At 33.3% G+C, this 13,377-nt stretch overlaps 1 protein-coding gene across 1 annotated transcript in view; it reads left to right on the top strand.

The window, feature by feature from the left end:
• The window catches only part of DCDC1 (doublecortin domain containing 1), a 274,909-nt gene that overhangs the window by 114,591 nt on the left and 146,941 nt on the right, over positions 1-13,377 (top strand). The window contains exons 12-13 of the mRNA XM_070935237.1: positions 2,254-2,355; positions 5,473-5,639. Of these exons, the coding sequence (XP_070791338.1) occupies positions 2,254-2,355; positions 5,473-5,639 (269 nt within the window). The remainder of the gene's footprint in view (positions 1-2,253; positions 2,356-5,472; positions 5,640-13,377) is intronic.

A 13,377-nucleotide genomic window follows, 5' to 3' on the forward strand; every position in this document is an offset into this window, starting at 1 on the left:
GGGACTACATTTTAAAAAAAATTCAGAGAAATTAAAATATTGCGGCTCAGAAAAGGACAATAGAAACAATCATATCATGAAGCAAGCATGCCATTTCTTTGTACTGAACTGGCTTAACATGATGTCTGAACAGGACCAAAAGCTAAACTGGTCCCCACTGAAATATGTACATTTTGTCATTCAGTGGAAATAAATTGCTGACAGCATTTTAAATAATGTCTCCTTTGTATACATGAAGATTACTATACAAAGGATACAAAACTACATTTTATTTATTTATTTATTTATTTATTTATTTATTTATTTGTTTGTTTGTTTGTTTATTTATTTATTTATTTATTTATTTATTTATTTATTTATTAGTTTTTCAAACATGTACAAAATAGCAGGTATAAGTATGAACATGGACATGAACGAAGCAATGAATACAAATAAATGGAGACCGTAGGACTGTAGGCATGCTGGTGCGCTTATGCACGCCCTCTTTATGGACCTCTTAGGAATGGGGTGAGGTCCATGGTAGACAGTTTAAGGTTGAAGCTGTGAGGGTTTGAGGATGTAACAACGGAGTCAGGTAGAGCATTCCAGGGGTTGACCACTCGGTTCCTAAAGTCGTATTTTCTGCAATTGAGTTTGAAGTGGTTTACCTTTTGTTTGTATCGATTGTTTGCCCATGTATTATTGAGGTTGAAGCTGAAGAAGTTGTTGACAGGTAAGACAGAGCAGACAATTTTGTGTACTATGTTTAGATCAGACTGCAGGCAGCGCAGTTCCAGACTGCCCCAAATTTGAAGCCTGGTGGCATAAGGGATTCTATTGCGAGTAGAGGAGTGGGGTACTCTTCTCGTGAAATACCTCTGGACCAGGGATGGAATTCTACTTACCTTTACTACCGGTTCGCAACGGGGCTGCATGTGTGTGTGTGCTCGCTTCACTCGCGTGCACACACACTCTTCTGTGCAAGCACAGAAGCATTTTGATGATGTTGGGGTTGGTGGGCGGAGCCTCCCGCCGGTTTTACTACCAGTTCTATAGAACCGGTGCAAACTGGAGGCAACCCACCACTGCTCTGGACCCGCTCAATCATATTAATGTCCAATATACAGTGTGGATTTCAGGCAGATGAGCTGTATTCAAGAATTGGTCTGGCAAAGATTTTGAATGCCCTAGTTAGCAATATAATGTTACCGTCTAAGCTTTTACTACCATTTGGTGGTTTTCCAGAGTTTTATAGCCTTGTCCTAGTATGTTTATTCTAAAATGACACCTTCTGCTTTTAACATTATTAAGATATTGCAGTATCAAGAACATACTGTTTCTGAAAGGGTAAAGATAGTTTGACTGACCCTATTACCCTTAGCTGATTTCACTCTTCTGCTTCTTCATCCATCCTTCTCTGGTACTTGGAACATAGATGTTAGAATAATCATGTTGGTCAATTCAGTGGCAGCAAGGGACAGATGTATGTACTCCACAAGATATATATATATATAATAACTAAGTTGATATATAAAATAAATAATAGTCGAAGTGTCTTTGAAGTTGTTCTTTCACATAGCTGATAAATGAAACAAAGTGTGCAGGAGAGCCTTCCTGTAATGATACAACAAAACATTGTTATATTGTTAGATGTGCATTGATAATATTTTATATTTTGTATTTTTATCTCTTGTGTTTTTTATTGGAATGTGATATAAATGTGCCATACGATAGATAATAATAATTGTTATATTGTACATGTCAATATTAAGATAAAAATTGTCAATGTTTAATCAATAATTATATGGTTGTTTACTACATGTATGGACTTGTGCCCATAAGGTGGCTTACAGATATTTAAACAAATACAACAAAACCAATTCCAGTACTGTTTTTTTCCCCTTAAGAATAAATTTAATAAATTACTGATGTAGTGAAAATTACTCACACTTACTGATGACAATGTTAATAAATTCAAATCTATGGTTCCAGAATTTCAGAAAAACATTTCTATATCATACCAATATTGGAAATAATAATAACAACTCCTCTAAGGAAAAAACAAATACAAGCTATAAGCTAGTAACAGTACAGTATGATTTTAAAAGTGATCTCTTTATGTATGGTGAGCCTTTCGTATGCCATATAGCTAATGAAATCTGTAGAGAAAGACTGTTGAAGACATGAATTTTTGTGGTTATTCTAAATAATATGCCATGATTTTTAAATAATGAATATGTATTATTTTCATATGAAAACTGTTTCTCTAAAAAGGTATATGAAAATGGCAAAGACACTGGAGAGACACTTGTTTATATCAGTAGAAAAGAAATGGAAAGCAATTATGGAGATCAGCCTGGTGTTATACTGGAGAAGGTAGGATATTTATTTCCAACTCTAAGCAATTTTTAATGTCTGATTTTTTTATAGTATCCAACTGTATCCTTATTCTTACAGTTATTCTCTGTATAAGTATCTTATCTGATTCAAATTCTTACATTCTCTGCATTTGGTTATACCGGCTCACCAATATTAATTTAATAACTGATATTATTTGAGCTATGCACAATATACGGCAAACATCTTGCCTCCATTGTGAGCAGCTTGAGCAGTTCTTTGTGGATAAAATCATTTGAATTTGTGTTGGGCTTAAGGCCATTTGGGGCAATGCCATCTCTGAGGTATCCAACCTACCATCTAATAACATCTGTCTGAGTCAGTTTCATTTCCTCTTGCTGGAAAAAAAGTAACAAATTCTTGTATTTGTTCATCTCATATTTTACTACTAGATTCCTTACCTGCTTGACTTACAATGCTTCCAAGGACTCTTTAAATCCATCTAGTGTGGATTTAAAATATATCTTTTTACCAAAATCTTTTTGGTTTAGAATTTTTATGCTACTTTTAGTTCTTAGGTTGAATTTTAAGTGCTTCTGTTTGGAGAGTATGTAAAGCCATAACTTTGGACTGAATTGCATATACATTTTAAATAGCTACCAGCTACCTGAATAAATCTGACGTAGTTATAAAGAACTATACTGGATTTGGGAAATGTCTTCTACTTCTGTAGTCTGTAGGGTTTGTTCTCTAAATGTGGACATACATAGGGCTGCAGTTGAGGGAGGATTAATTCTACTTTTTTCACTGATAGAATTTATTTCATTTGCAAGTATTTTTTATGAATCCCATAATAAATAAAGTCTACGATTGATATACACAATTCAGGTTTTCAGAACATTTTACATTCATTACTGTGTGGTCAAATATACCCCTTTATGTCTTTTGGAACAATGATGGAGACAGACCTCTTTAGGACACATTGGATAAGATGTTCTTAATGGTAGCAGTAGGTTGGTTGTAGTTGTTTGTTAATTAACAATGTTTGATGGTTTTAGCTGATTTTAATTTTATTTATAGAAAGCCGCCTAAACATGTTAGAGGTTAACCAAATTAATGTAAATACATACTTTGTTAAATAGCAGATAGATTAGAGGGATTGATCTGGGATCATAGAATTAGTATCCAGAACAGAAGTATCAAACTTGCGGCCTGTAGGCTGGATATGTCACACGTTGCCCCCCTCCACCCCCAGTTTAGCAAAGGCGGGGGAGTTGCAATACATCATGTGACAACAATGTGACACTGTGAGTTCGAAACCCCTGATCTAGAATGATATTAGAATTAAAAAATCCCAAAAATACTTTCTGCCAAATTTTCCTTTATTGCTATACTACATGACGTGTAAAGCAGGAGATTTATAATTACACTAAGACATTGCCTGTCATTTTAGATAAAAAAATATAACCATAGATAATGATACCCAACATACTTCCAAGAAATGAAACATTACTAGATGGCAATTCATGTGTTTACTGTATTTATTATGTTTGAAATATAGTGTAGTGTTCCTTCAAGAGAACCAAGGGTGCATAGAAAATTGTTTTCTTCCAAATCTAATGTTTTATCCATTATGGATTTCACTAGGAATAGATTAGGATATTATGCTCCTATTCAAATCAGCAGCAGAATGAATATCAATATTAAAAGAGGTCTCACTATGATTTTTTTATGCCAAATCAAAACACCAACCTCCTCTTCAAAATAATCTGAAAATTAAGTATAAAAGTTGTATTTACATGAAAAAAACCAACTTACATTGGAGCTGTATTATCATTATGTGTCAAAGAATGAAAGTAAAGTGTTTTGTATTTTTTCTCTCTTGTATCATTTATATCAACAATTATATAATTTTGGTAGATATGTATGAGCCTTTGTAGTCTGACAAAATAAATAGTTTATTTTTAAAATTCACAGAAAAATCTCCAAAACACATAATACAACAGACAGAATTTGTAAAAATAATTCATGCATCTTCAATTCCCACAATTCTGTGAGTTAGATTAAGATAAAAGATAATGCCTCACCCAGAATTAGCCTATTAGCTTTTAGAATATGCTAATAGGAATAATATCACTAATTTGTTTTGAATATCGCATTTCCCTAACCTCTATGGACATCTCCGATTACTGAAAGATTTCATTTTGCATTAATGTGGTTAGAACTACAGGTAATATCACTGCATTGCTTTTTGTCATGTTTATGTTTCTGTAATACTGGGGTACCATCTCTGTTGTAAATACTGTCACAATAAGGTCATGGCTATGAGGCCTTTGTGATATGCTCAGTTGCAGAAGGGAAGATGAACTAATCTGTTAGAGCCTGGTAAGCAGAGAAGGGTGACAAATAGGAGGAGAGAGTGGAACAAAGTGACTCTGTTTAGAGCTATTATTGCAATGCCATGAAATGGCAAATTGACCACAGTATAGGCACTCTAGCAACACCTTTATCAACAATTCTTTAGGAAGGAAATGAAATTTGAACAGCTACACCAACTAAAATTAGAGCTGTAAACCGCATCATAAATAAACCATTATATTTTGATGTTCAATTGAATTATCTTGCTTAGTTCCTATTTTCTTTGGGGTGCAGTGCAGGATTTGAATAGTTTCTGTCATGGCTCAGTAATATTTCCTTAAGAGTCCTGAAATTGTTAAATGAATCTTGCTTTATTCTTGTTCATACATTGATCATCTAACGCCTGGCAGGAGAGTGCAGGAAAGCAGTCCTTGTCAAACCTCAACAAGCTCAGTTAAAAACACTAACAAAATGTAGCTCCAAATGTGGACTGGGAAAACATAACCTTTATCCAGAGCTGTTACTGTTAGTAGATGCTAACTGTTCTGTAGAACTGTCACATCTGCTTTCAGTCTGTGTGCCAAAGAGGTCAGAGCTCAACCATAATCCTGTTGCACCCCCTGCTGGTTAAAAGCCTGTGCTCATTTTGTTACTTTACACTGAGATAAACATTGCAGGGATTTCACACTTCTTTTAACATTCTATAGGAATTTAATTATCGTTTGGACATTGCTGGTTACAGAATACAAACAATTTAATACAGATGTTTTCATTTTGTGTTTTATCTTCCATGGCCAGGTACAGCACATGATTCATCAGAGGCTCCAGCTTTCAGCAGATTTCAAACCATCAGGCCTTAGTCATTTTCCTACACATCTTTTCGATGAGACTGGGCAGGAAATTAAAAACCCTCTTTTACTGCAGAATGAGCAAAAAATTTGGGTTTCTTATGGCGAAGATTACAGGTAGGAGCATGGAGTTTAGCGTTATGACTGTCAGCAGTGTTAGTGTTATCAGATTGCCATAAAAGGAAGTTGAATAGCTTCCAAGCCAAAAAAAAAAAAAAAAATCCTTTTATTTTATTGTAAATTCCAGTGAAATTTCAGAGTTCTTGTTTTAGGCAGTCTTATTTGAGGAATATGACATCTCTGTCTCTGACTTACTATCTTAATGCCTTGTCATCGTTCTTGATGTCTGCCTGTCAGCACAGCAAGAGGGATTTTTTCATGTCTGAATAGTCACCTTAATGATAGCAGATGGAAACACCACAGGGGTCCAAGCCCATCACCCTGTCATTGTCACCGGCTGCCCTGACCTGTTTCCACTCCTCTGTTTTTTTCCCTTTGGTCCCTTTTTAAAGGAGAAATGGATGGTAATTGAAAAGGAACTTAAGCAAGATTTATGAAGCTGTAGACAACACAATTCCCTGTTATCGCTCTATGTTTTCAAAAATAAAGTCTTAACCTTTTAAGCACCAGTGAGAGAAGAAAGAAAAATAAACTGGTAAAACTCGTAAAGTCTAGACGACTGAATCTAAAAAAAGAAGAGAGCTAGGCTGTACAATAGTTTGTTTACAATATTTCAAGAAATGTGGGTCTGTTTATTATAAAGTATTTCATGGAATCATTACTATTTCCTCAGATGATAATACATGCATTTCAGAATTACTCCTATCCCAGCCTGGTTTGACTGAGATAAATTATTGAACAAAGTCTGCAGAGATATCAAGGAAACTTTCTTGTTTATGTTAGTGTTATGAATGTATTCATAAACTATTTTTTGGCTCTAAATATGGAACACTTTTATAGTTCTTACATGATAGTCATAATGATTACTTTATATTTTTGTAAAAATATTTAATCAATTTATATACAGATTCCTATCTTTTGAACATTGCTGGTTACAGAATACAACCTATGGAATATATTTCCCAAATTTATATATAGATTGTCATTATAAAGGGATTATATATAAATTGCCAATTAATATAAAACCACATCAGTATGCTTTCATTAAACTTTCTGTTTTGTTAGTGTTATAAATATTTTCATAAGATGCTTTTTCAGCTGTAAGTCTGGAACATTTTTATAGTTATATGATAGTAAAATTATTACTTTATATTTATGTAAAATTATGTAATCAATTTATGTATAAATTCCCATATATATTGCCATTTAATATAAAAATACATCTGTATGCTTTCATAAAAGCTTCATTTTCTGGAAGTGTTTTTTTTACACTACTTTTCTTTGTAAATAAAAATAATTTTATAGGCAGTTATAGAAATATTATGCTGCCTAATATAAGTGTTTTCTTTCATTTTTTTTAAAAATCAATGTTTTCTACCTTTTTACTCAATTTTAAGTCCCACTATGTTCAATGAGTCCAGGTGAGGACAGGTGATGGAATACAAACAATTTAGTACTCAAGTGCTGTAGAATTATATTTATGACTAAAATGAAAATGAAATACTATAATATACATAACACTTAAAATAAAATGTTAAATATCTAATAATAGGTACATAAATATTCTACAAGTCTACTTCCCATTTTATCATATTTGAAAATAGAAAGCCAATTAACTAAATAACTTAAATGTAATAATTTTATAAATAAACACATCTCTTTGTAATATACCGACAAAATTTATCTTCTATAAAAACCAGGCTTGTTTTGCTTTTGGTAATGGCTTTGTTATGGAACAAGACTGATGTTGTGATTGGATTCTTCCTGCATACCTTGAGTGTGATTGCTCATAAAATGAGGGTAGTTCTCAAAGAATGTGTCTTACATAATTATTTTGAAAAGCTCTATGCTAAAAAAGAAACTGCCATTTATTCTGAAACTTAATTATACAGTTATTGTAATGAATCATGAAGATGAATGAGAAATGAAGTCTGGGCCACCAGAGTTGTCAGAATAAAAATTTTGTGGTAAATTTATGAAAATTAAAAGTTTCTGATTTTCGGCCTTATAGATTTCAGTTGTTAACACTGATCTTTTGTGGTATTCATGAAATGGCCATCTATTGAAGAAATTAGCATTTGAAAAAATCAATATGAAATGCAGGCTATGTTTCTAAAGTGCTGGTTTCTTCATTTCTAAAAAAAGTTTTCAATTTAAAAACTGTATATATATATATACATACATACATACATACATACATACATACATACATATATATACATACATACATATATATATATACATATATATATATATACATATATATATACATACATACATACATACATACATACATACATACATACATACATACATACACTGCTCAAAAAAATAAAGGGAACACAAGCAGAAGACATCCAAGATCTGAATTAATGAAATAGCCTTATTAAATGCTTTGTTCTTTACATTCAGTAGTTTATACACTGCTCAAACAACTAAAGGGAACACAAACCTACTGTATGTAACGAACAAGTATTTAATAAGGCTATTTCATTCATTCAGATCTCGGATGTCTTCTGCTTGTGTTCCCTTTATTTTTTTGAGCAGTGTATATATATATATATATGTAGTTATACACATCATCTTTGTGTTGACATAGATATTGTTTTTCCATGGGATTATTTATTTCTTTTAAAGAATAGTGTACCTATTTAGCAATATTCTTTCCAAGCAAATAATTTTCTGAATGGCAATGCCTGCAGTTTAAATGATAGCATGTAGTGGACTTTATTCACTCAAATGAATTTGAAAGCACTTCCCTGAAGCTGCTTCATAATTTGACCTCAAATACAATATTTAACTACGATTGCTGCTCTATTAATAATTAATTACACAGGCATAAGAGAAAAAACAAGATGTAGTTTCCCAAAAGAGAAAAGTGCTGATCAATGCAGGAAGCATTCAAACTAATAAAAACACATTTAAGCTACATTCAAATAGAAATGGAAAGAAAAGAAAAGAAATATAAGTTTTGAAAGAATCAATGGGAGATAATAAAAGCTTCTCAAGGTTTTTTTTTTTTTACAATCAATGATAATAAATTATGTTCACTACTGGAGTGTATATGTATATATAAAAATTTCTGAATCGTACATGGAGTGCACCTTGTGATTTAATAAGAAAAACTTCATAAATGCCCTTTGTCCTAATTTATGGACACAACAGCTTGCACTTCATATTTCCCTTTACCGTCAACCTGTGACATATTTCCAATATGTCTGTCTTTTCCTTTCCCCCATCCTTACCAACAAGTGAATGGCTTGGGACTTGCTCTGATGGTGGAATACACATAGCATAAAAATGTGAAACTTGTGAAGAAAAATAGTCTTTTATAGCACTCCGCAGAAAGCATTTCAAAATCATTCTTCTGAAGGGTTTGGTTTTATTGAAACAACATCCCTATTATTCCTCTCAAGTCACGAACTCTTTTTCCCCACAAATTCCTGGGTCATTGGTTGCTTCCAGACAGAGGGCTCCTAGTGCTACCAATCAAAGTACATTGTGCAGCTATTCTATTTTTTTCTCTCCTTAATAGATTTTCTTTTATAGTAAGAAAAATGGAAGCATTGGGAAAAACCAGCAGATTTCAAATGGTAGATTGTCATCTGGATCATTTGTAAAATCTATGAATGAGGCAGAATAATTGTACAATTAAGAGCATTATTTCATTTTGGTATAGGTTGGCATGTCAAATTGCCACTATTATTCCACCATGTTCAAATATTTGAGATCAGCAGCAAGCAGTATGCTTCTGTACATTGAACAGCTACATTACCTGTCCCTAAGAAGTATTAATGTTTTAATATTTTTAATACATTATAATGTTTAAAAAATACTCATAATTTTAAGACCCATAATTTTGTTAAAACAACAATTAAAGAAATGCTTTAAAGTAAAGCGATCAACTGCACCTGTAAGGAGATGAAGTAAAGACTTAAAAAATATAGAGAGATTTTAGGCAGATAGAAACACCAGTAACAAAAATAAAAGAAAGATGTGAGAAAAGATTCCATTGGAACTGATTGTCGGGTATTCTGAGGACAATTTGCATTTGGATGGGCTTGAATGTGAGGGTAATCCATAAAGAGGGGGGGAAAACTCTTAGGTAATGGCATCTGGCTTGTTAGAAATGTAAAATGTATAACAAACAAAGACTGCAAGTATGGCAGGATGGTGAATGAGTAATTTTGTTTATTTATTCAGAAACTGCAATTTTATCTCTGAATTTGGTTTCTAATGAAGCAGAAAACTATAGTTTCAAATGAATAGTCATTCTTCCCGCATAACAGAAATTGTAGAAATTGTATGTGTATTTTGTACTAGTATTCACACCTGAACATTCAATTATTCAAATACAGCTGTTCTGTAATTCTCTCCCATTTATCAGGTAACTTCTGGCTTATTGGAAATTTACTGTAAACCTCCAAACAGGATTTAGATGACACTAAATCTATTTTAAAAAATGACTTTCTTTTCTTCACCATGCTGGATTGCTTAAGATTTGCTGAGAGTTGGGAGGCTTTCCAGATATGATTTTGAGCGGGTGTAATGATTTCAGGAGAAGGAGAATTTTGATGTTCTGATCAGTCAGCATAAAAACCTTCAGCTAATAAGAGCATAACATTGGATTCCTTTTAGATATAATTGCAAATGTTTAGGGTTCCTAAATAGCCAGAATTTTATTGGTCTGGTCAGGATTTTGCCCTTCTAGCTATTGATTAGAATTGGTAAGTGCATAGCTGGAAGGTATATCATTCAATCCACTTTGCTATTAACATTGATATAAGCATTGGCAACATCTGTGACTAAAGACTACTTTCTGTTTTAGAATATATGGATACTGTATGTAATGGGGGGAATGTAGGGTTGAATGACCTTGGGGGACAAGGGAAAGAAAAAGACCCAGGAAACAAATGAACAAGAGAGGCAAGGCAGGCTTAACAGTCAGAGAAAGAAATTTAGGATGGACCTCTCCTCCCAATTGATGGTTAAAAGTGATGGCAGGAAATCTGTACCTTTAAACTTGCAAGGATTCTGTTAATATAGATTTACAATACAGTAGATTGAGCTCATCTAGTTGTGTTTCCTGTCTGCTTTATCCTGGAGAACTAATAGGATGCATGTGGTGTAGAAGTTTTGTACTGTGAATGCAAATGCACCCAGATTATTAATACAATTTTCTTCCCTTTAATAACCCTAAAAATGAAAGGGAGCATTTGGAAAGAATGTATACTTTTATGTCAGTGCTGAATTGCAATGCAATTCAATTGCAAAGCAGCATAAAACAACCTTCTTCCCTCCCAGTTTTCCAATATCCCCAGCTTGCTACATAGGACACAACTTAAACTTGCTTGTTACCTCAATTCTAAACGTATAGAAATGTCCTATCTACTTAACCCTCCAACAATCTTTTTCTCCTGCCTCCCCCACTATACCTCTTTCTCCAGCATTAAAACTCAACAAATTATGGAGAATATATTCAGCAGAAATATTACAAGCTTATAATTCTATGAAATCCCCTATCTTCCCATTCCTTGAATAGTTCATATTTATAATGAGAGAAAAGAAGGATCAGAGGGCAGAATGTCTGCATGGTTTCTTAATTTCCCAGATAAGTTTTAAATATGGATTTATGAATACACTATATAGAAAATAGGCAGTAATTACAGTTTAAAATAAGTTTAAAATAAGTCATATGCAATTATTGCTTGTATTGTCATACAAACCTTTTATACTAAATCAACAGGCTCTTTTAAAATGCCCTTAATATATAGTATGGAAAATAGAACTTGGAACTTCTTATAATATAAAATTTCTTTTGTGTTTTATTTTTAAAAAGTTGAATTTCAACAAGATATCACTGTTTATGAATATGTGAATATGAAAGTCACTTACAGGTGGACTCACCTTAAAATTATGTAAATTTTGTTGAAGGGTTGCAATCTATTGATATATATATATATATATATATATATATATATATATATATATATATATGTATATATATATATATATATATATATATATATATATATATATACTCAGAGTTGCTTTGTAGAGTGAAATAGGTGGCAAATAAATTTAATAAATAATTTACCATTTCTTGTCTCTCATTAAGTGCCAGAATCTACCTGAAAATAGATAATCCCAAAAAGCTAAGCAGGGGCTGAACTAAATTAATATTTGGATGATAGACTTTTAGAAAAATGCAGGGTTATAACAATCAGCCCTTCCATGAGACCCAGTCAGGAAACAGGAATGCTGAAATTTTTCTTGTTGCCTAAGGCTTGAAAATCTATGTTTTTTCTTCTCTCTCTTATACTTCAGGGAGTTAAAATCAGTGGTGGGTTCGTCCCAGTTCGGCCTGGTTCTGCCGAGCCAGTAGCGGTGACGATATAATGTCACCGAACTGGTTCTGCCCCCCCTGCCTCCCCGCCCCCCACCCTCACATTATGCTTATCTTTTATTTGGCCCCATCCCCAATCTATTGCTGCCTCCTGAGTCCCAGCTGATGGCTAGAGGGAAAAAAAACTGTTTAAACTCTTGCCGCGGGGCTTCAAAGGGCCGCCCTACAGCTGATCAGTGTTAAAAGAAAACAAATGAGTAGACTGGTGCCTGCAAAAATAAATGGGTAGACCAGTGCCTGCAAAAATACACAAGTAGATCAGTGCCTGCAAAAATAAATGGGTAGACCAGTGCCTGCAAAAATAAATGGGTAGATTGGTACAGCTCTGCAAGCAGTTAAAAGCCTGGTAGACCAGTACCTCTGCTAAATCCTAAATAATTGTCACATGACCATCAAGTCATGCCCACAAAATAAGCCATGCCCACAGAACCGGTAGTAAAAAATTTTAGAACCCACCCCTGGTTAAAATGGGAGCAGTTTGAGTTTCTTTTTAATGCTTTGTTTATTTCACAGACTTAATGTTTTTATAACTATCTTTTCTTGGGGAGGGGAGGTGACATGATGGCTCAGTGGTTAAAGATGCTGAGCTTGTCAGCTGGAAAGCTGACAGCCCATGTTTCCATGTTTGAGACCTGAGCATCGCGCAATTGGATGAGTTCCCATTTCTTCTATCCATCTAACACTTTGAAAGCATGCAAATGTGAATAGATAAATAGGTATCACTTTGGTGGGAAGGTAAAGTGTTCCATGTGTCTTTGGCTTATAGCCACCATGCTGGCCACATGACCATGGAAATGACTTCAGACAACGCTGGCCAAGAAACAGAGATGAGCACCATGCCCTAGAGATATGTCTGCTTCGGGAAACTTTCACCTTTACCTTTCTCCATGGTCAGCTCCATCCTGCCCACAATAGTTAAGACTGTACATTTAAATACTAATTTCAGACATTTTAGTGGATATTGAAAAAAGTTACACAATAGGTTTTAATAATGAATGCTAGAATTAGAATCCATTTGTCCTAAAATCCTATAAAAGCACAATATCATTATCATTATCTTCAAAATTACTATAACATAATACCAGAAAACTAAATTACATATTTTTTTAGATAATGAGATTTAAAGTATGGGCAATATATTGGTAGAAAAGTAACACAGCACCAAAAGAACTTGCAAAATCTTTTAATTAAGGCTTACTTTATTTGTCTTAATATTTATTTCCTTTAGTTTAATCAACAAAGTAATTCCTAATAGATTGCTTCAATCTATACAATTTTTCTTTGGAATAAAACATTGAATATGACTATTTATATAAATATATCTGCAAT

The sequence above is a fragment of the Pituophis catenifer genome, unplaced genomic scaffold (assembly GCF_029215685.1).
Source record: "Pituophis catenifer annectens isolate HBS135680 unplaced genomic scaffold, rPitCat1.0.hap2 SCAF_1, whole genome shotgun sequence".
Taxonomy (NCBI): Eukaryota; Metazoa; Chordata; class Lepidosauria; order Squamata; family Colubridae; genus Pituophis; species Pituophis catenifer.